This window comes from Eimeria tenella, genomic scaffold, assembly GCF_000499545.2.
Source record: "Eimeria tenella Houghton genomic scaffold, Eth_scaff8, whole genome shotgun sequence".
Taxonomy (NCBI): Eukaryota; Apicomplexa; class Conoidasida; order Eucoccidiorida; family Eimeriidae; genus Eimeria; species Eimeria tenella.
Genome location: NW_013543455.1, coordinates 589876 through 611145, shown reverse-complemented (window position 1 = coordinate 611145; position 21270 = coordinate 589876). Strand labels below are relative to the sequence as shown.

The 21270-nt window shown below is 51.3% G+C and overlaps 4 protein-coding genes across 4 annotated transcripts; all 4 read left to right on the top strand.

The window, feature by feature from the left end:
* Positions 1 to 1741: 1741 nt before the first annotated feature.
* ETH_00031695 (nuclear movement domain-containing protein, putative) lies at positions 1742 to 3646 on the top strand (the record flags this gene model as incomplete). The annotated part of the gene is made up of 4 exons (XM_013378336.1): positions 1742 to 2256; positions 2443 to 2579; positions 2843 to 3003; positions 3443 to 3646. 4 exons carry the CDS (start codon positions 1742 to 1744, stop codon positions 3644 to 3646), a joined length of 1017 nt encoding a protein of 338 aa, XP_013233790.1.
* A 1396-nt stretch (positions 3647 to 5042) lies between these two features.
* Positions 5043 to 9530, top strand: ETH_00031690 (uncharacterized protein; the record flags this gene model as incomplete). The annotated part of the gene is made up of 12 exons (XM_013378335.1): positions 5043 to 5405; positions 5542 to 5871; positions 6025 to 6166; positions 6477 to 6702; positions 6954 to 7014; positions 7286 to 7366; positions 7546 to 7607; positions 7781 to 7928; positions 8359 to 8503; positions 8864 to 9006; positions 9200 to 9252; positions 9407 to 9530. 12 exons carry the CDS (start codon positions 5043 to 5045, stop codon positions 9528 to 9530), a joined length of 1878 nt encoding a protein of 625 aa, XP_013233789.1.
* Positions 9531 to 11080: 1550 nt separating this feature from the next.
* Positions 11081 to 18399, top strand: ETH_00031685 (myb-like DNA-binding domain-containing protein, putative; the record flags this gene model as incomplete). Its single annotated transcript, XM_013378334.1, has 7 exons — positions 11081 to 14820; positions 15326 to 15549; positions 15786 to 16081; positions 16361 to 16516; positions 16966 to 17100; positions 17391 to 17519; positions 17671 to 18399. The coding sequence occupies 7 exons, from the start codon at positions 11081 to 11083 to the stop codon at positions 18397 to 18399; spliced, it is 5409 nt and encodes a 1802-aa protein (XP_013233788.1).
* Positions 18400 to 20188: 1789 nt separating this feature from the next.
* Positions 20189 to 20957, top strand: ETH_00031680 (calmodulin, putative; the record flags this gene model as incomplete). Its single annotated transcript, XM_013378333.1, has 3 exons — positions 20189 to 20332; positions 20482 to 20619; positions 20832 to 20957. 3 exons carry the CDS (start codon positions 20189 to 20191, stop codon positions 20955 to 20957), a joined length of 408 nt encoding a protein of 135 aa, XP_013233787.1.
* Positions 20958 to 21270: the final 313 nt, after the last annotated feature.

Below are 21270 nucleotides of genomic sequence, written 5' to 3'. Positions count from 1 at the left end.
TGGTAGCTTCCTGAGAGCTTGCAGACATTCAGTTGCCTGTGGAGCACAGACGAAGGTTCTCCACCGCTCTCAACCGTTACTCATGCATACCAGCTAGACGGCGGCGTCCTACTAATGTACAAGGGACGCAGCTTCCTCACGGGAAGCCAGTACAGAGTGACACTACAGCGTCTTCAATACAGTGTGAAGTGTAGAACAGGAACTGCAGTGTGTTCAGGAGACCTGCTTGCACGGCGTGATGATTTCCTGTGGTTGTTCCGTGAGTCCAAAGTGAGCAGAGATGCCTCCAGTGTCTCTGAACCGCAGCTCACTGTCACCCACTTCTTCCTTTTTTTTCTTCCAGTGCACAGAAAAGCGAAAAAGCGGCACAAACAGAGCCTTCAGCATCAAATGCCCAAAGCACAGGCACCAATGCGCACGTCTTGAAGTCAGGACCGGCTATTGGTACGAGACTCACGGTCACAGTTCGGTGTGCGCGACAGCCTACTCGCAATCAATGTTTTACGTGGCTTAGCACATCTTATTCGCGAGTGCTTCAGTTTACACAAGACACTTCGTGGATAAACTGTTTCTAGGCTGTGCTGGGACAGAGCCGCCTTGACGGAACATACCACTGCTGCAGGTGGCGGCAAGTGAACAGCTCCAGCTACCCACACTTGTCCAGCATGACAGAGACTTTTTAGAGTGTATCATCGATTAGAGAACCTGCCCCGACTTTTCCCAAGTTCCTTCCGTGCTACACTGAGATTTTCGAAGCGGACGGTGAGGACGGTAGAGCCTTAACGCAGAGCGTAGCACGGAATTCTCATTACACTGTCTCGCTGGGTAGCATCAGCCCTACACTGTCTAATTGCTAGTGGAATACCTTCCACACCGGCGGCGCTTGGCCAGTGGGAGGAGCGGCTGCCGTCACCCCTTGCTGAAAACGACTCTGAAGCCCGCCCTGCGGTTCAACCAGTGGTGTTCTGAACAACGTGTTGCACTCGCGTGCAATACGACACCAAAATATTGGTTTACTCACGAGTCTAAACTGTTCGGCTGTAGTGCAGCTATATTCAAGCTATGCCATAGAACACCTGGGCATGCAAGCGCTACGCACGGCAGCAGCGTTCACAGCGAGACAATACTAGAAGACTACCATAGCAAAAAAACAGCCTGCAGCACATCAGCCGCTCCTATTCATTGGGTCTTGACCTGAGGCAGGACTGCACTTGGCCATTTTCTGACAGAAGCAAACGAAGTGGTGCAGGTGAGATGCCCCATCTCACAACCACTATTGTATGCTAAAGCCAGCCCCTGTCGCTTGAAGGGCAGTGAAAATTTCCAACCGAGATGTATTTCGAGCTCATGGAAGTCACTAACACGTGCATTTACAGAGTGCACGAAAGATCGAACACAGGGCATGCCTCCTGCCATACCACAGTTGTTAGCATAGCCACCAAACACCCACCAAAGTAAACCTGTAGTCAAAGAATTCATTGCACATCTTTTCAAGTGTGAAAAAAACAACCAGCAATGGCTTGCTGGCTTTTGAACGATTTGTTTCCCAGACCCAAATCAGCCCCAACGGGCCCTGGCTGCTGTACACCAAAGTTGTGTAGATTCCGGTGCGTCCATCTTTGATTTTGTTTCCCTTCCAATTTTCGGCTGTCTGTATCTGTCAGTAGATTCCATACTGAATATTGCTAAACTGGTGTTGACGCCAGGCACTGTATGGCTGGTATCAGCACCCGCAAACACAATGGGGACGCAGCGCGAGACATCGATGGATACCCGTTTTGACGGTCTGTTTGCGACCGTCGCGGAGCAGGCTGGCGGCATCGAGCCTCTGTTTGATTACTTCTTTGGGTTCTTGTGCCGTAAAACCGATTTTTTCACTGTAGGGCGCGCTGCGTGCAAGGAGATGCTCGACAAATCCTTCCAGAAATGGACAGAAAAAGCCATGGAAAAGACAGAAAGGGAACGTCTGCAACGCGAGAAGAAGCAGCTGCACCAGAGACAACAGGAGGAGCAACGGAAGCAGGAGCAGCAGCGGAAGCAGCCAGTGGATCTGGAAAACCGCCCGAAAATTGAAGAGTTGACGGAAGATGAGGAAGCCCTCTACTCTCAGCCAGCAGACAAAGGTGCAGAGAAGTCGTCTCAGCAAAAGTCTTCACCAGCTAAGACTGACCAGAATGCACAACAAGAAGAGCCCGCGGGGTCTGACGACGAGCAAAGCGCGCGTCGCCCAGAGGGTAACGGAGGCACGACAGACAAGTGGGCTGAGCTAAATACACATGGAAAAAGTGTCAGCTGGCTGGCCTTTTGCTTATCTAGAGGCGGCACAGAAAGTAGGGAAGATGGCCGCAACATTTGTAGAAGTTACTGTAGGCACGCAAGTGTACACGTAGCTGTGCTGTGTGTGTTTTGTGTGGCGCTATCTGCGAATTGTCTTCGCCGCAGGTATCGCTGGACGCAAACTCTTGAATCTGTGGACGTGTACGTCCCTGTTGGAACCGGTGTAAGGGCTGCGCAATGCAGCGTGAAGGTCACAGGCAGTCGACTCACAGTGGGACTGAAGGGCCAGCCTCCTATCCTAGGTAAGGAAAAGGCAAGCCGGCGTGTCACCGCCTGCTTTGTTCATGCTGCAGTATTTTCTTTTAAGAGCACATCAATTTTTGCTCCAAATTTCGTTCGGGTGGGCAGGGCAGACAAACATCGCCTGTTTTCATTTGTACTGCACCGTTATGAAAGGTAGCGAAGGCTGTTTCATAGGTCGCTGGCTGAGAGTTGGTGATAATCTTTATTGTTTCATCAACTTTTAACTTTGTGATGTGTGGTTCTCTACGTCTGCTAATGCCAGACGGGGAGTTTTCACAGAAAGTGCATGCGGACGACTGCATGTGGACGTTGGAGGATCAGAACACGGTGCATCTCAGCCTTGAGAAAGTCGACAGAATGCGCTGGTGGAGCTGTGTCTTGAAGGGGGACCCAGAGATCGACACAAAGACAATTGTCCCTGAAGTAGGTGGTGCTTGCCTGCGTCTGCGTGGCTGATAGCCTGCTTGTGTGTGACAGTGTATGGACATCCACAAGCGGAAGCACCAGGGTCCATTTGCTTTCTGGTGTTTACAAATGTCCGCACTTGCATTATGTGCAAAATATGCATACACAACATTTAATTCCTGCCGAAGTCACTTCACGGGTTTAGTTGGCAACCTTACCCATACAGGTGCAAGGTGATATGTCGTAGTATCCTTCTACTCGTAGACCCGTCGGATTGTCACGGAGAAGGCGCAATGCAACGTGCACGCATCCACAAAGGCAACTATTCTCCATATGCGTATATATTGGTGCAGTGGCAGCTTGTGTGGTGAAGCGACAGGGAACGAGTTGATGGGACTTGTACGTCGTGGTGCATGTAAGGGCGTTTGTGTGGCCATGTGTTCAAAATCACCTGCAGAACTCCAAGCTGTCCGATTTAGACCCAGAGACGCGGGCAACTGTAGAAAAGATGATGTACGATCAGCAACAGAAGCAGCGGGGGTTGCCTACAAGCGACCAGCAGCGTCAGGCAGAGATGCTGGAGAAATTCAAACAGTCGCACCCGGAACTGGACTTTTCAAATGCAAAAATCAACTGGGGAAACTCCGGTTGGGGTGGCTGAAGCCGGAGAGGCGCCTGCTGGCTTCAGGACAGTATGCATGGCACAAACGATGTACGCCACATTGCTTGGCTGTGCGAGCTTAAATATGGCAGTATACGCTTCCATATGAAGGCATACACGTGCTTCTAGAATGGCAACTCAGAAGGGTCCTATTAGCGCAACGCAGCTTCCAGGCGGGTCGCAGTGGACCTCAAGGGACTTTAGGGAAAACACGATGGAATGGAACAGGGGGTAGCTGTTGCAGAGCTTGAGCGGCTGGGTCGATCTGTCTGAATTGTTTTCTTGGGGTTGGAAACGAAAGTCATAGCTTTGAAGTACCAAGGTTTGGGACACAGGCAGTGCTGGGCATGTGCGCCAAACTAAACGGTTTTTAGACATTGAAAGGCTTCATGAGTTTCTTCTTTATTTATGTAACAGGCTGCTGAATACAGTAGTGAAGGGGGAGGACTGGTCTTAGTGAGCGTTTGAAGCTCACTAAGACCAGTCTACAAGTTATTGAGATGTCCGATTAAGGTAATCTGATGTCCCGTAGCGGGCCTTCGTAGATACGTGCACGCAACAGGCTTACAGCTACCCACATTTGCCTGGTGCCAAGCCTGTTTGTAGCTAGTTAGGGGGCGCGGTAGTTCTGGAGGCCTTTGTTCCAGTTTTTTCCTTCTTCTGTGCTCGGCTGTACATAGTTAGTCGAGGAACGATGCTTTTTCTTTAAGAGTTGCGTCCAGCTAGTGCTGAGTACCGGTGGACCAGTGAGTGCATGTATGCTGGTCCCCCGCAGTGGCATTGGCTTTCGAAGCAGTTACAAAGTGCACGGGGTAAACAGGTAGCGGGAGGCTGGCGAAGCCGACTCAAAGGCCCTCGTCAGTACCTGGTCGATGAGCAAACTTCATTGGTTTATTACAACTGTTTCATGAGCTGGTCGGCCGAAAGTCGGCTGCCCGTTGTCATTAAACTGCTCCGCCTGCCGCTGTATTGCGTAGATTAAGCCTTTTAAATACTTTGAAAATGGATATTTCACTCTTGATTTTTGCTTCAAGGCTGGCGATGTTCGAGACATCCCATTGGTATGGCGCCATAGCCGTCCAGTGGCTTGAGCAGGGGCCCTCAGTGCTGAGCCATCGGGCCGGCCGCTCAGAGCTGAAGCGCATTATTGTGAGGAAGTGCATGCATTGGAAAGGATATCTGAAGGTAGCAAAATATGATGAACTTTTCATTTACCTTCCCCTCTGTTGGCACGAACCAACGCGTCGCGCGTCATTGGAAGTTCGTCGGAGGACCAGGGTGTCTCCAGACGTCTTCCAGAGCTTAGCGCGCCTTCTCGATTCAACTCTCTGTACAAGGTTCCCTCTAATTAAACTTCATCCTTCTCATTTTTTGTTTCATCGATGGAGTCGTCAGGATGACAAGAGCTGGTGACGGCACCAACGTGTTGGGGGCCATGGCACGGGTAAGGCGGGAAGATGAAGCTGATGGGTTCTGGCTTGACAACCAGGCCTTCATTGTATTTGGAAGGCAAATAGATACACCTCCAGCTCGGGCTGGTATGGCCATGCTGCTGTTGGACCCACGCCAGTCCCGTGCAGTTGAGCGCGATTCCCGCTCTTTGAATGGCCACGAGCAACAATGGCTAAAGCGCTACTGCGAAATCAGGGGCAACCTTCTGCTCTATACTTCCCACGCTGAGGCAGCGTTTGAGGGGGCATATATGCTTGAAGATTTCTCTTTCAAGACGTTTCCTCCTAAACGGGCTGTTGCTATGGGGGTAGGTGCCCGAACCTTCAATTGAATGTCATAGGTAGCTTCATTTCTCCAGTTCACATGTTCAAGCACAACCTTGAATACCGTATTCTATAAATATATAATTTAAAGCTTGGGTCTATGTCCTTTGTGACGCCCAGGTTATCCCAACACTGCCGGCGACGGACTCCGAAGGAGATAGCCCAATGGAGGGCGTCGTTATCGTGGGGACATCTCGTCATGATGGAGTATATGGCAAGTTTGTCAAGCCTCTGGTGATGTTGGTTGACACGCCTAGAGCTGCTGCAGGGTGGAAGGAGAAACTGGACTGCTGCAGTGCCGCAGCAATGCAACTGCAAATAAGAGAGCTACAGGCCCTTTTACAACGAGAAAGGGCTGCTGCTATCCGAGAAAGAGAAGCTACAGCATTGATTTCGAAGCAGCATGAATTGGCTTTGATGGAAACCGAAGGGTCCAAGAGGACTCTCCTAGTGAGGTCGAAAACACCACCCGCAACATTGAGAATGCTTTCTTGCGCCGGATTAAGCCAAAGAAAGTTAAAAAGTATAAATTCTTAGGCTTAGCGCCTTAGCTACAATGGCTACAACTGCAAGCATTGCTGGTGCCATCTTGATGCGCCTCAGCTGGAAATCGAACGGCTTCAGCAGAGGAACCAAAGACTGCAGGCGTCTGGGGAAGTCACTGAAAAGGCAGCTGCCGAATATGTTGACCAGAAGCACCACGAGGTGTCGTTTCTTCAGAATGAGCTTGCAACTCAACTCGCAGGTAATATGTGTGTTCAAATGCTCCCTTTCTCCAAAATATTCCTTTTGGCATTCGTCACGTTCACTGCAGTGCACGATTAAAGCAACGCAAAAGCGATTCCACTTATACATCAAGAGTGCACTTGACGCACATGCTTCACACGCTTGCGTAAAAGTGTGTGTGCAACGTCTACTTAAGTGCTTGTGCGCGCGTAACGCAACTCACGCACATACCAGTATGTGCGCAGAGGAGTGAGAACGTATGCAACGTATGAGACCACAGAAATTGCAGCTTATCTGTTGAAGGATGCGTTTATTGTGTATGTCCGCAGGAAACAAGCGTCTGGAGGAGGAAATCGTGCGGCTACGAGAAGTGCTGAGTTCTTCTCAGCAAAAGGCTCAAAGCCTCGCAGCAGAAAATAGTCAGCTAAACTGCAAGGTGGCGGACTTTTTGAAAGACCTTGAAGATGCCAGAGACAACCCGTCTCGTTTCGCTCTGCTGATGTCTCGTCTTCGAGCAGCAAACCAAAAGGCGACAATCGAGAACAAACGTCTTAGGTAAAACAGCGCAGCCATACTGGGTGTGACCACTTGCCGTTAGCTGCCAAGTAGAGCTGGCGTACCTGGGAGTAGGTGTGACTACTGCCCACTGCACACTGCTGTGCAGTCTACTTACAGTCCACAGAAGTCACTGGAGTTTGATTGCACGTACGCTGTCTATTCATGCTGGCTGAAAAGACAACGCCGCGGCTACTGCATCTGCAAAGGCAACTGCATATAAATAGTTCTCTAGAGACTCCTTTTTTCAGGGAGGAGAACGCCTCTTTGACGCAAAACTTCCACCAACTTGAAGAAAAGTTCAAGGAAAAGGTGGGATATTTTGCACTGTGCAGATATCTGTGCATCGCCAAAGTCATCATGCTTTGCCATTTTGCTGAACCCAAACGAACGGCGAACGTGGTTGTGATGAATTACTTAAGGACGACAGCTTCTATCGCTCATCTTGACGACTCTACGGCACGTTTTGAAAGGCTGCGCCAATTTCCAGGTTTCAATTTTACTAAGGCTGGTTACACAGTGCTATTTACGTGCAAAAGATTTTGTGCTATTGGTGGAACTATCGTTGACTTCTTTGGTCCAGGTTGTTCTTATTCGTCAAATAGCCGAAAGAGGAGACATTTTCGATCTATTGCGGAAGTGGCTGACTTGCAGCGAGCGCAAGGTCAGTTCCACTGGCGGATGCATTTTTGCCGATCCTCTCGGTTAGCCACCGCATGTCGATTTACGGGAAATTATGTCCCCTATAACTCTTCGTGAAAATGCAGACTGGCCGCTGCGGATGGTGCTAAATGGTCACCTATTGGAAAGAGCAATTTTTTCTACGCTTTCCCACTTCCTCAGATCCTGTTTTATGAACAAGGATACAAATGGACTGCGCAGCAGGAAGAGGATGAGCTCAACAAGTCAGCAGTTGCATTTACAGTATCTGACGCTGTCTAGATATTCCCTTTTGCGGCTTGACTCGATGACCTGACAAAGCGGCGAGTCGCCTGAAGCTAGGGGACACTGCATCGGCGGTGAAAGTTGTGTCAGTATTGTGGATGTAGAGCGTCCGGGTGATACGATTTACCTTCAGAATCGAAGAGCTACAACGTGCCATCCGGGTGGCCGAGGCTGCAGCTCGATCGAGCTACATATCCCACCGCGCATTTCTTTTAGGCGAGCAGCTGAAAGCGTGCACCACAAATTCGTCTTACGGGGACATCTACTTCTTCCTGAAGGTGGTAAGCGTTGACAGCAGGGAACCGCATGTGGCGTCATTCTGTAGACTCTCCTGGTGTCTTCTATGAACTCGATGTTAAAGAAATAAGTGTAGTCACGCTTTCGAAGGAGCATCATGGACTTCTTTTCTGCTATCTGAGGCTCTGCCGAGGATAATGGTGGTGACTGCTCAAGGCTGTTCTTTCACAGGAGCATTACAAAGGCATCGTGCCAGCCTTGTACACAAAATATTCTGAGAATTATGGAAATAGGACAGGCTTGTTGCGGCTGGGAATTCGAATGTTTCGATTTTTTTGTCATCTGAGGAATGTAGTTGTAAAGTTGTGTGCTCCAAATGCAAAGTTTGCATCATCATTCAGACTTTTTGTGTGGTTTGCCCCGAATACATCATGGTGCCCTGTTTAGGCGGAGCGTATGCCTGCATGTGTGTAGACTCTAGAACGATTTGGATGGCTGTTTGGTGATGTTGAGCCTTACCAGCCAACAGACGAGGACAATCGAGAAGTTCCCTTCTGGAGAGATGCAGGAGACCGTTTTGCGCCCATTCCTCTGCGAGAGCAAATCTACCCGTTCGGAGGTCAGTCTAAAAACATAGAGACTTCGATATATGCCACTTTGCTAGGACAGCATGAAGTAGCTGAAACTATAGCGTGCCTTGCGAAAATGGACACATATGTGCGAACTTTGCCTAGCCAGACGCAGTTGAAATAATTTAAGTAATCAGCACAAAGGAGTTTGCAAATTTACTGCCCTAAAAGCAAACAGCCGTGTGCAAGAGCAAAGAGAAAGCCTCTCACCGCGATGTGCTGCTCGGCTAGTCGATCTCGCCAGTTTTTCAAACAGGGGTATACATGGCCTTCATTTTTATAAACAAGTCATTAAGAGACTAACGGATGTAAGCAGCTAAGCAATGACTTCCCTTATTGCGCGGCAACAGGTCTAGAAGGCGGCCCTCAGCTGAGTCTGGTGCCTGACGTGTGCGTGCTACGCTCCGTGGAAAAGTTGGTGCCCGCTGGGGAGTACATGAAGCTGAAGAACACGCATGCCTTGCTTGAACTGGACTTTTCCGAACTAAAGGAAGTACATCAGCAGGCAAGTAGCTTTCATTGAAGCTGAGGGCTCCCGCCAGTGGTTCGGTAGCTGCTGTACAAGACACGAACAACTACGTATATTTAGCGTCATAGAGTCTGCATCTGAAGGGGAGTGACCTGTGTTCTCGAGGCCATCAAGGAAGAACGTGGTTAGCTGTTGGGTCTGCTAGAATGCGCTGCAGACTGTCGACAAACTCGTGGAGTGTAGAACACGCATGAGAGATTTGAAAACTCAGTAAGTCACGTCGCTGCAATTTGCCTGTGGCACTTCGTTGTTTCTCCCTAGGTCTGTTTGGCCTCACTTTCAGCCCTCTAGACGTATAAACCTATGCAGACGGTAGCTTACGCATTACGTCTGCCTACGCTGTTCCTGTCATGCACCGGTGCAGGTGTGCCCTCAACCAGGCATCCTCCGAATGGAAGTTCTTCACTGCACACCAGGCTGCCTTAGTCGACGAAACAGCAGTAGAGGAGGAGGGAGACGCAAAAACAAATGGAAGACCTATCGCTTAGCTTGGGCCCCTCCACGCGCATTAAGTACACTATAAAAACTGCTGCTGCAAAAGAAAGGTTGGTGATTCGCCTGCACGTGAGTATGACTTCCGCAGTTGCAGCGCTAGTTTGCAGAACGCCGCTTCTTTGGCATTGTTCCGTAATATCGGAAGGTGCTTGGGAATTGTGCGGCAACGTTACACCGTTTCCGTAGTTACATATTTTCTTTTTCATTTCTATGCATTTCTCCGATTCCGGGCATTTAGTGCACCGCTCGTCAAACTCCAGTGCTCCTTATGAACAATTTTGTTTAACCAGTGTGGCGTTGAGAATCCACTAGATTTAGGGGTAATTCGGGCCGATGGGTTCGTGAGTTGGCGGTGTCCCTCGTTGCCGATAGCTCCGGTTCAGCTCATTGACACTCGCTGCCACCCACAGATAGAGATAGTAGCCATCCGTTTACAGAGAATTGTCATGTAGAAATTCACGTGCTATGCTGTAACGGGCCCGCGTGCCACCGCAAGACAACTCCAAAATATGCTCTACAGGGAGCAAGCAGTAATTCTCCGTCAACGCCACAGGATACGTACTTTCCACGGATTTCCCATAAGAGTTCTCCACATTTAGCCCAATAGAAGTAGCAATGAAGTGCAGAGATTTGTGCAGACGCTGTGGGTTGCCCCACCATTCCGATGGAAAGTGGCTTTACATGTACTCTGGAGCCCGGCGAAAGCCCAACAGCTTTGAATTCGGTCTTTAAGGAATTTACAGGGAGAAGGGTGGCCATTAGTATAGCCGGTTTTTAGTTTTCTACAACTTCAGTTAAATTAAATCTTGTGGGCTGCGCGCGAAGCTCCTGCTTGCAGCGTGTAAAGTCGTGCAGCTGGGAACAGTACACTGCAAGGGGTGGAAGGGATGCTAGACAATAAGGCGGAGGGAGTAAACGGAGCTCTGAATTCCATTACATACAAATCTTCTTCCACATTCTTCATTTCTCGCCCCATGACTAGAACTGTGTACGAAGATTTTCTTTGGAAGCCACCATTAGGTAATTGCATGCGAGAAGCCCTGTGACTGGCTACAGGGTACAGGTCATGAGTCTCGTCTCTAGTTGCTGGAAACGGAACAAAGGACTCAACTTCTTTTCAAAGTGGCGTAACTGTATGCCTATTATTTCACTTGGCTCGCTGGGATACTCTGGGCTTTAGTCCCAAGGCGTCAACGGGGCTGCTGTCGATCACGTGCAAAACACGCAGAACATCTTTTTGTTACTTTTTGCACAACTTCTGCGTTTGGTAGCACCTGTGCAACAGCGAAATCACGGCAGGGCTCTCCAAGGCTATCTGGTGAGGACACTGCATGCTTGCGCTGCATAGGGGAGGCAGCAGCATTGCTTTGTCTTCGGCGTGAAAAAGCATTGTAAGCTCTCGAGTAGCTGCTTTTACTCAATACGCTTTGAGTAGAATTCCAAGGGGCTGAGGGCCCCCCTATGCTCGGTGACATTGGCGGGGCCGTAAGGGCCCCTCTCTCTTCTGGCTGCCTTGAACCGCCAGTGTTGCTTCCTGGCCCTGATGCCATCAGTGAGCGACGAAACATCTGCTAAAACAGATTACCGGAGCCCTCCGAAAGCTACGGGGGAGCCCGCTCACACTACTTCTCCTGCTCACGGTGCTGGAGGGGGCCCTCTTGCAGCAGTTTCCCCTGGGGGAGCCTCCGTTTCAGCAGAAGGTGATGATCTACTTCGCCGTATGCAGTCTGCATTGGAGGAGGATGACACTGTGGACATGCTGTTGCCGTCTCTGACGGCACTTCACGTGCTGCCTTCCTCGACTAGCGATGTGGCTTTGGGCCGGATGGGTGCTGACACTGGCAGTACAATTTCTGAACTGTTGCAGTGCAAAGGGACATCAGTAAGAGGGGGCAGTAGAGATATCGTGGGCGTAACAGTGGCTGAAGATGACCCTAATGCCCGGTCGCGCAACTTAGGGCTGGGGCTTGCTGCTCTACATAAGCTGCAGCAGCAGCAACGCATGGCACAGCAGCAGCAACAGGAACGCCAGCAGAAGAAACAGATACAGAGTGAGCATGCCGCAGCTCGTGATGGTGGCGGCGCTGAGAGGGAGGATCTTTTGGAAGCGCAGCAGCAGCAACCGCAACTGCAGCAACAGCGTGTTTTGCCCCCTTTCCGTGAACACAATCTGGACGAAGCTCCCGAGCAGCCGCGGGTGACGAGCAAGTCCTGTGTTCCTCACAAGGAGGCTACGCATCACATGGAACAGCAGCGGACTGAAAATGGGGAAAAGCAGGATACGGAGATGCAGGGTCAGCGAATAGGGGTGCATGAGCAGCAGCAACTTAATGTGGGAGAAAAGAGTCAGCATTTGAAACTTGAAGGATCTGTACAGGTGTCTAGCGGGCCTGAGCTCTTGGAGCCTTTAATTCTTTCGACTACAGTGGCTAATGGCTCAGCAGCACAAGAACTAGACACGCAAGCAGCAGCATCAGCTGTAGCCCCCGGAGCAACTGTAGCCCCCGCAACAACTCCTGAGACGAATCTTCCATCTGCCGCGGAGCCTAGTGAAGAGAGTGCACCACTAGCTTTCCTAACAGCAGCTACAGCTACGGCATCGACGAAACTGAATTCTGGATTCACGCCGGCACGTGAGGAAGTCTTGGCGGATACAGAAACTAACAAGGGCTCCCTCTTAGAGTTATCATGTCCTCCGCAGAGTCCTTCGGCACCACCGAATCCGCGATCGGCTACCACGGAAAGTGACAGACTCTCATCAGTGGATCCAGATAAATGCTTTTCAAAGGAGGCAGAGTCAACAACGCAACAGCCCGGCGAAGTAGAATGCTTTGCAGGAACTTTGCCAGAAGATGCGGCAGAACCAGCTGATGCAAAACCTACAGCAGAAGCGAACCATGAAGGAGGCATAGGGATGCCATACTCGTGTTCTCCCAAGTCTGTTAGTTGCTTGCCTCCCCGCACAGCAGAGGAAGAGGTGGCGCTTTGCGCTGCGGGGGGTCCAGGTGGCCCCGAGGAAGCTGCAGTAGTTGCGGAGGCGGAAACAGTAGGCGAGTTGCTGCGCAGCTTGCACCGGCAGGTGCAGCAGCTACCTCAGCAGCATGAGCATACCGGCGGAAGGCCGTCGGCCATAGAGACCTTGGGCAGAATTGAGCAGCGGTTGCGGCTTGCCTTAGAGGCTGTCGATGCTGATGTAGCAGCGCTCCAGCGAGAGGCAGCAGCAACGGCAGTAGCAACTGTCTCTTCAGTGGGTTATTCAGCAGCACCGCGGTCTGGCAGTCCCTCTGAGGACTCAGGGCAGCAGCCACAGCAGCAGCGCGAGGCTGATGTGCCCCATGGGGATGAAGGGGATATAGAGGATGAAGAAGGCTTTAAGGGCGCAGATTCAGGAGACGGACCCAATGCAACAGCCGCAGCTGCAGCAGCAGCGGCGGCAGCTGCAGCAGCAGGAGCTACAGCTAACGTGACAGGGTTGTGGTCGCATCCATGCCGCGCTTTGCTTCGGGCAGCGCTGCAGTCAGCGGGACGCCAGCTGCCTAAGGGCAAACGGAGGGGTGCTCGCGGGGCCCCACGGGAATGGGGAGAAGCAACAAGGCATCGGCCACCACTTGACGTTCTGTGTCTTGCCGCCTCTCAAATGAAGGCTGAGTGCAGCCTCACTCCAGAGGAGGCAGCCGCCGCTGCTGCTGCTGCTGCCGTAGCAGCCACAGCTGCTGCTAATGGATCCGAAGCTGCCGCTGTCGCGGCTGCAGCCGCAGAAGTGCTGCTGCCGCTGGATGCAGCAGCAGCAGCAGGGGAGAATGTGAAGAGGGTCCCGTGGTTGCCAGCTGAGGGGCCCATGGTTGACAGTTTGGCTGCTGCAAACCATTCACAGGCTTTTGCCGCTGGGCTCCCGTTATTACGTGAAATTTGCCGCGTTGCTACTGTCGAGCTCCGCATCCGTCCGCCAGCTGCTGCTGCTGCTTCCACAGCTGGTGGTGGTGGATTAGCCGCCACCGCCGGATCTGTACCACTTGGCGCCATAGGGGGGCCCATTGGTATTGCGGGCTTGAGGCGATTGGGGCTTCCAGGAGATCAGCCGCTTCACCATCGAGGCCCTTTATGGGTGGACCCTCCTCCAGCAGACGACGACGACGAAGGGCTTCGAGGCTCGCCACCTGTTGCAGGGTCGTCATCATGTAATGAGCAAGTCATGCTGTTTCTTAGGCGGGATTTGTTTCCACGTCAATGGCTGCAGTGGCTCCAGGAACAGCCAGTGTGCTGCAGGGCCCAACTGCTGCTGCCTCCTGGATACGAGGAGAGCGTGCATAACGACCCTGATCCTCTTGGCGCCAATCGACACTCCCGTGATCCCGCTCAGCCTGTTTTGAGGCTTAGGAGACTTTGTGTGCGCTCTTCCGCCAGGGTGACGGAGCAGGCCACCACGGAAGCAACAATGGAAGAAGCGGAGCCAGCCGCAGCACAACGAGTGACAAAAGGATTAACAGAGATAGAAAGGACAGCAGCGACAACGGTGCCTCGCTCAGAGGACGCAACGAAGGCTGAAGAGAGGAACCTTGAGGGCCCGCTGCTGATAGATGACGCTCTGACGCTGATACGGAAACAGCAGAGACGGCAACAGGATGCCTTAGAGCAACTCCTGCAACAGTTAAAACATCTGAGTAGAGGCGTAACAATGCAGCAGCTCGTGCTGCTTGCGTCAATTGTGGATTCCATGGATGCAGCAGATGCGGCAGCAGCTGCGGCAGCCGTCGGGGACCCAGATACTGCTCTCTTTACAAACGAGAACAGCAATTCAGCCAGCTCAACAGCAGCAGCGTGTACAAATAATGGTGAGGGCGTGCAGCAGCAGCATGCTCAGCAGATAGAGCGACTCCAGAAACTTCACGAGTGGCTCGGGTTGTTCCCTCGTTATGGAATATCTGCGGGACGCGCTGTTGCGTTGCTGGCAGCAGCAGGAGAGCAGCAGCAGCAGGATCAACTGCAACCTGAGGCAGAGTTCATAGATATCAAGCTGACCTTTGGTAGCCTCATGCCTTTCCCAGATGAGGATCCTGGCGTAATCGCTGCATTCTCCCTACCCTATAGACGGGGGCCGCAGCAGCCGTGGACGTGGGATTTGAAAATACTAGAGGGCGCCCTTCACAGCGGCCAGGGACCTTCGTGGGGCCCTTACAGTATCCAGACAGTTGGGCAAAGGATTTCTGAGAGGCAGCAGCGCCTGAGTTTTCTCCTGCGGCAGCAGAAGATCGTCTGCAAAGCCATGTACAAGGCGTGGAGAAGGTACTTCCTAGCTCTGCAGTTCTGCGCTGCACAGTCCATCTTTTGCTGTTCGTTTTGTACGAAAGTTCATTTCCCGGACACTTGGGCTGCAGCGTTGTGTGTATGCACGCTTTGAAGCCTATATGTGCAGTTGTTTACTTGTATGTACATGCTTGGTGTCTTCAAGTCAGGCACCCCCTGTGTGCCACCGTGCTTCTTGGGTGTGCTATTCGCCCGTCTTTTTGAGTTGTTTTCTTCACTTCGCGTTTAAAATTGCTTTTCCATCCCAACCATTGCGTTTCCATACATTTACCACTGTGCGTTTTTTTCATGGCAGTGCGCATTTTGCGGACGCTAACTCCACAGCGACTGCATTATTGCGTGGTCGCACTCCGTCTGGATTCCGGTTAGCTAAATTTGCTTACATTTTTGTATGTGTGTCTATGTGCGAACTTACTTGTCAGTATGGTCACGCGTCGGTCTGCAATATCTGTTCGTTATTTGCTTGCTAATTTTTGCACTGCAGCCACCGTCGTCAGCTCGAAAGGCGCCGTCTGCTATCGGGCGATGTGTTTGGGTGGGGGGTTCTCCCGGTGCGTGCAGTAGACCATCCGTCTCTTTTGATGGCGCTACCTGCGGGCTTCCGGCAGGGAAATCCCAGAGAGCCATATGAGAAACAGTACAGCAGAGATTTGCAAGACGATGCAAACGGTGGCCACGACAGGTCGCGGAGGCAAACGGACGTGTCGGGTAGGGCCTGTTTGCTGCTTGCTCTGCAGCTGCACGTCACGGAGTTCGACAGCTTGGCGAGCAATTGTTGGTTATTTTGACTTTATGTCATGGGAACCGTAGTCGTCTTGAATTTTGTGGAGGCTCAGAGGTGGTTTATAGTGACGAATGGATGTGTGCGCCTTCAACACTCAGAACATAGGAGGTACTTGCATTACATGAGTGAAGGCCTTAACCTTCTCTTTGGTTCGTTGCAGGGCGGCGAACCCTACGTGGGGATGCATGCAACGATCGTCAAAGGGCGAAGGAGGAAGCAGCGAGCCGCGAGAGCAAGAGGGAGTGGATGCAGGCTAACTTCTCTAACCTGACGGGACCAGGAGTGTTTTGGAGAGATTCTTGCCTCTTTTCTCAGGGCCAAAGTCTTAGGCAAAGACTGCAAAAGCAACAGGAAGGTGGTGGCGGCGTTCATCCCATTGATCTGCTGCAGACTGATCCAGATTGGGCTATCTTCGATTGGGAAAGAGAATGCGGATACACCTGCAACAGCACAAGAGTAAGCTTCTTGGTTGTTTGATAACAGAATATGAAAGCAAGTACCCCAGTGCCCCGCTAGTCTTGCATTCTTTTGTGTAAGTTCTCCTGGCGTGTCATACGCAGTGGTGCGCACGTATAGTCGAGTGCGTTATGTCCACCTTTATGTTCGTGCATGACCGTTGCACATGCCTGTACGCATGTAGATTCATTTAAACCCTTGAATGATAGTGGTGCAGAAATATTATGAGTGTGCGTTGGATAACTACTTAACTGGGTGGCTTCAATGCGTTTTTCACAGGTGTTTACTCCTGTCGAGGAAGAGGCAGAAAGGAAAGCGGTCACAGTTTGGGCGGAGGCTGAGGCGAGGACGTTCGTGGAGAAGTATCTCATGTACCCGAAGAATTTTGAAAAGATTGCAGCTTGCCTGGACGGAAAAACCACTCGAGACTGCGTCGTGAGAGAATATTAGTTCAGCTCTAGATCGTCCCCTGTTCAAGCAGTTAGCTTTTCTTCGATAGGTACAAATCAGCTATAGTTCGGTAATTATACCAGTATATGCGGAAAGCACGAACAGCAGTGATCCCTTTGGATAGCGTGAGGATTGGTTTTCAACATTTTACTTGGATGCGCCACTTGTCTGTATGTGCATCACGTAGAGGAGACCTAATATGTTCAGAATGCACAGCCTTTGTGTGTGAGACTTTGGAGCGCTTGCTGCGGCTTACGTGCCTGTGTGGTCATGTATGCGTGTCGGTGCTGGCGTTTTTTGTACCTGTGTTTACTGTGCGGCTGCAAGTAATGCTCGCCCAGTTCTCTACGTGTACAGATGTGAATGCTCGGTGCTCCTGTGCCTGTTTCTTTTATTTCGTGACCTCGACGTAAGTGTATTGGGCTTCTTCGTAGGATTTTTACTACCGCTTCAAGTTCAAGTTTGGGCTAAAGCGGCGACTGCAAGAGTTGGAGGATGGCACCCGTGTCAAGAAGCGGAACAGACACATTGGTTCAAAACAAATACGCAGAGAGGAGCTTGTAGCTGAAGTAGGGCTTTTGGCATTCAGTTATCACTACGATGTTCAGAATGGCAACTTCTGGCTGTACTTTGGAGTGGGAGAAGGCGATTTTCCTTCTTATCCGTTGGCCACGGCTTCCTCAAGATGTTTAAGAGCGTTGCTTTTCTGTGCACTTTGTGTTCACACATACGTCTTGTGTGGTGCTTTCCTTAAAGCCCGGTTAACTCCCACGTCCTACCTGCAGAGTTTTACCTGCAGAAGAGGATAATGTAGAGGCAGCAAGCTGTGAATGACATGTGGAGATGCATATCTTTGCAGGCTGTTTCTGGCTTATCGTCGGAGTGCGAGACAGAGCTGATGAAGCGATTCAATGGACAGAATTTTTTGCCATTTGATGCCTTTAGCGATCATCTGCTTCACCGGGAAGCGCTGCAGACGACTCTCAAGGTGCAATGTTTTCACTTTCTCTGAATTGTTTGCTTTCTTTTCAGCTTTGCCGTTTGAATGTCAACTGCTGCTTTGAGAACCTGTTGGATTGTGAGATTTAGCAAAATGATGCTGCTTCTGTTTTCTGCGATTCATTTGTTTTGCGCTGAAGGACCCGGTGGGCTGCCGTGGGGAGGAGTGGGTAGAAGGCGACAGCGACAGCGCTGAGGTGTTCGTTGAAAATATGAGCGATGGATACTTTCTGCCGGCTTCAACCAAGGGCATTGTGGTCCCGGGCAGGGCTGTCAGCGTTCCAAACGAAATACCTTTGTGGGGTCCGCCTCAGCGGTCATTCGTGCCTGGCTGCTTGCTGGTAGATCGACCTCAGCATTCGCATCAAGAGGGAGCGGATGCAGATGCATCCTCCCCTGCATCTGGACTTCCTCTTACCTTGAAATATCATCAACTCGACACCCTTCTCACGTGTGTGCAAATAGCATCCCGTAGATTTTGCCCACAGGAAGAAGATGGACCCTCTTACATGACGCGTTCCCGCGCTGCTCGGTCTCGACCTGGGCCATTCGGGACGACAGTGGGAGGCCCCACTCTGCAGCAATTTAATGCTGGATGGGGGCGTTTTGGTGCCGTTGGTGGTCACAGTGGGCATGCGGGTCCTGTCGGCACTGGGCAACTGTCTCCTGTATCCAGGGTCGTTGACTCTTTGGTGGTGCGACTTAAAGGGATTGTGCGAGGAATGCAGCACACTATACGCACTGGGTCAAGGGAAAGAAGGCGATCTCAGACTGACGATCCCGAATCGGGGGCGCCACCAGTTCCAACCAGTCCTGCTTCCTCCCTGAAAATCAGTGGAGAGGAGCTGCCAGCGCCAACTCTTGAATAATAAATAAATATGAGTATATAGAACGGTAGTGATGTTGGAACAGTCTGCTACTTTGTAGCAGGGGCCTCACTCACGGGCTCATTGGACAAGTTTAGGTTCTATGATAGAGTATAGTCCATTGACAGTTGCGAATAGTGCTCAGCATGTACACGATGCTGGCATGTGTTGTATCCCCTACTTGCCACGATTACACGGAGCCAGAAAAGCATTTTTCTTGAGTGTTGCAAAATTCATAGGCGGCAAAGCACCAGGGACTAAGCGGAGGCCTGTCTATCTAGCTAGCGAGTTGTGTGGTGCAGGACGAGCCAAGCAAGTGAAACGGCCCCTTGGGGGCCGCGGTAAGTGCAATAGTTAGTCAGGTTTTGCGCAGCGCGAGCGTGGATAATATAACGAGCTGGAGCAATATATTGCTCCCTTCATCACCCCTGAACTATGGCACTTGAGCCAGGGTGGAAGCTACAGTCGGCACGCTGTAGAGAGAACGGAGATTATACAAACTGCACTTCATTGCTCTTTTCCCGAACGCTTGGGCGCTTCTGGGCCAGTTACAAAAAAGTCACTTTACTTGGAAGCTGTGGCGGGTCCTTAGGCTACTACTTGGCAGTAGCCGGCGGCGTGGGCCCACAAACGTCTCTCAACAGCTGTCCTCTTAGCCACATGACAGAATGCACTGTGGGCATCACTACATCAAGTTGGTGCTTTCATGATGTCAGCGATTCCGGGGGTGTCCACTGAGTGCTTGCACTCGTGGATTTGCCTCTGCGGCCGCCATGGGCAGATGCCCCTGGGCTGACTGAAGCAACAGTGCTTGGACTTCATGAAGGATATCCCTGAAGTGTGGACGGCTTTTTGCGGCGGCCTGTGACTCTAATGATTTCACAGGAGCGCTACTAGCGTTCAGCTAACGCCTTAAATGCAGTGGCTGCTCACCAATTTTCCGCCGAACTCCGGGCTCTTTGAATGGTATAAAAACTTATGCGATTCTTTTTGTTATTCGTGTACAACGGCGGAGTCACACACAGGTAGCAGGGACAATAACAAAACCGCATGCAATCGACTGCTCGCTGCCAGTGGAAACGCCAGTGGTCGGGAAGGCAAACTCTCAGTTATGGGAGTCTGCAGGCCCAAGTCAGTACAAAAAACAATAAAAAGTCAAGAGGATGTATCTGAGTGAAGAAGAAACATAACAGATGCTATTCGGTTGCAGAGTACAGCAAGAAAGAGTGAACCTGGCTCACCTGTGGGTGCATCAAGCTGTTCTATCATCACCGCTCTTCGTTGACGCTCATTGGCGAATGCAGTGACTCTGGAACCCGCATTCTCCTCTGTTTTTCTAAGAACCGGATTACAGTTCTTACTTACTCATCTTCAGGTAGGCTCAACAAAGAGTCCTATTGAGACTGATAGCAATGGTCCGCCTGGCGCTTGGACCGGCCGTGGCTGTCGGTATTCCATGTTGCGTGCAGTGCTGACTGAGTGGTTCGGTTTTGTTGCTGTATATAATTTGTTTGGATAGCTGAGAACAATAGGGTGTGGACTAGCTGAATTTCAGACCTGTCGCTGGGAACGGAAGTCGAGTGTGCACTGACGCGCCGTTAGCGGAGCGGAGAATTGTGCTTCTTACACCCGGGGGCAAATTCACGTTATATTTCGGTATGTACTGTGTTTGTGGTGTGTTATTGACAGCATACACTCTGCGAAGGTGCGAATGATGATAGTCGGTGCGTTACTACGTTGCTGCAGGACTTCCCAACTGGATTCATACTAGCTTGCTTGCAGATCTGAGGAGATGTCGCCCGACCCTCGCCTTCGAGAAGCCTTTGCTCTTTTTGACCGAGATGGTGATGGTGAATTGACGTCCAGCGAGGCCCTGCTCGCGATTCGCTCCATAGGTGTCGTCGTGAATGCAGACGAAGCGAATGGCATTCCTGCCGTGAGCTCACACCAGAATACTGTCGATTGTTTGCAGCGCTACGGAACTCAGGATTGTTGCTTTTTTGTAGAAATGCCCACCTACTTTGAGGAAGTTGAGCGCCACGGATGCCATGCAGGAAGTGCCTAGTTTGTGTTTCGATGTTACAGTCGATGTCGTGGGACCAGTTTGAGAGCTGGGTTACGAAGAAATTGAGCGGTTCCAACCCGGAAGCCGACCTTATCAAATCATTTAAGGTGTTCGACACAAAGGGCGACGGCACCCTTTCCACTGATGAGCTCATGCAAGTAAGACAGTAGTGACAGTATGCTGTGTAGTCAACTCGCACGCTTTTGGGCACGTTCCCCGGTATGGGGAGGGAGGGGTGTACAAAGAGCTGGCTAATAGTGGATTCACCGGCACATGCTGAATAGCCCTGTTCGCGGTGCCAGTTAATTGTGCATGTGTTTCTTCTTACGGGCGCTCCTCAGCATAGATTGGTGCGTTGATGCTCCTGCAGGTTATGAAGACCCTTGGGGATCTACTGACGGACGAAGAGGTGGAGAAGATGGTGCAGGACGCCGACCCCAGTAAGTCGGGTCGGATTAAGTACGCGGAGTTTGTGAAGGTTCTCTTGAGCAACTAACTTTTGCATTAGCAGAAGACAACTTAGCTTGCTTCAAAGGGCAGGCTCAAGTCTTTGCCGAGAGGGAACGGCGTGCATCCCTATGCGCTCCGTCGGGAGCGTAACCCACCGAGTGCAGTGTCACGTGAGTCGGCAGGTGGATTCCTGAATACCGTGATTGTGCTCGATCAAGAGGCTGTCTGAACATGAACAACCTGAAGAGCAGTGCGTCTGAAGCTTCAGGTGCTGTACCGCGCCATTAGCCGAAGCAGCCACACTAGGACTTCTGTGTCCGCTGAGACGATACCACGGGGGGTACAGGCGAATTTGGGGG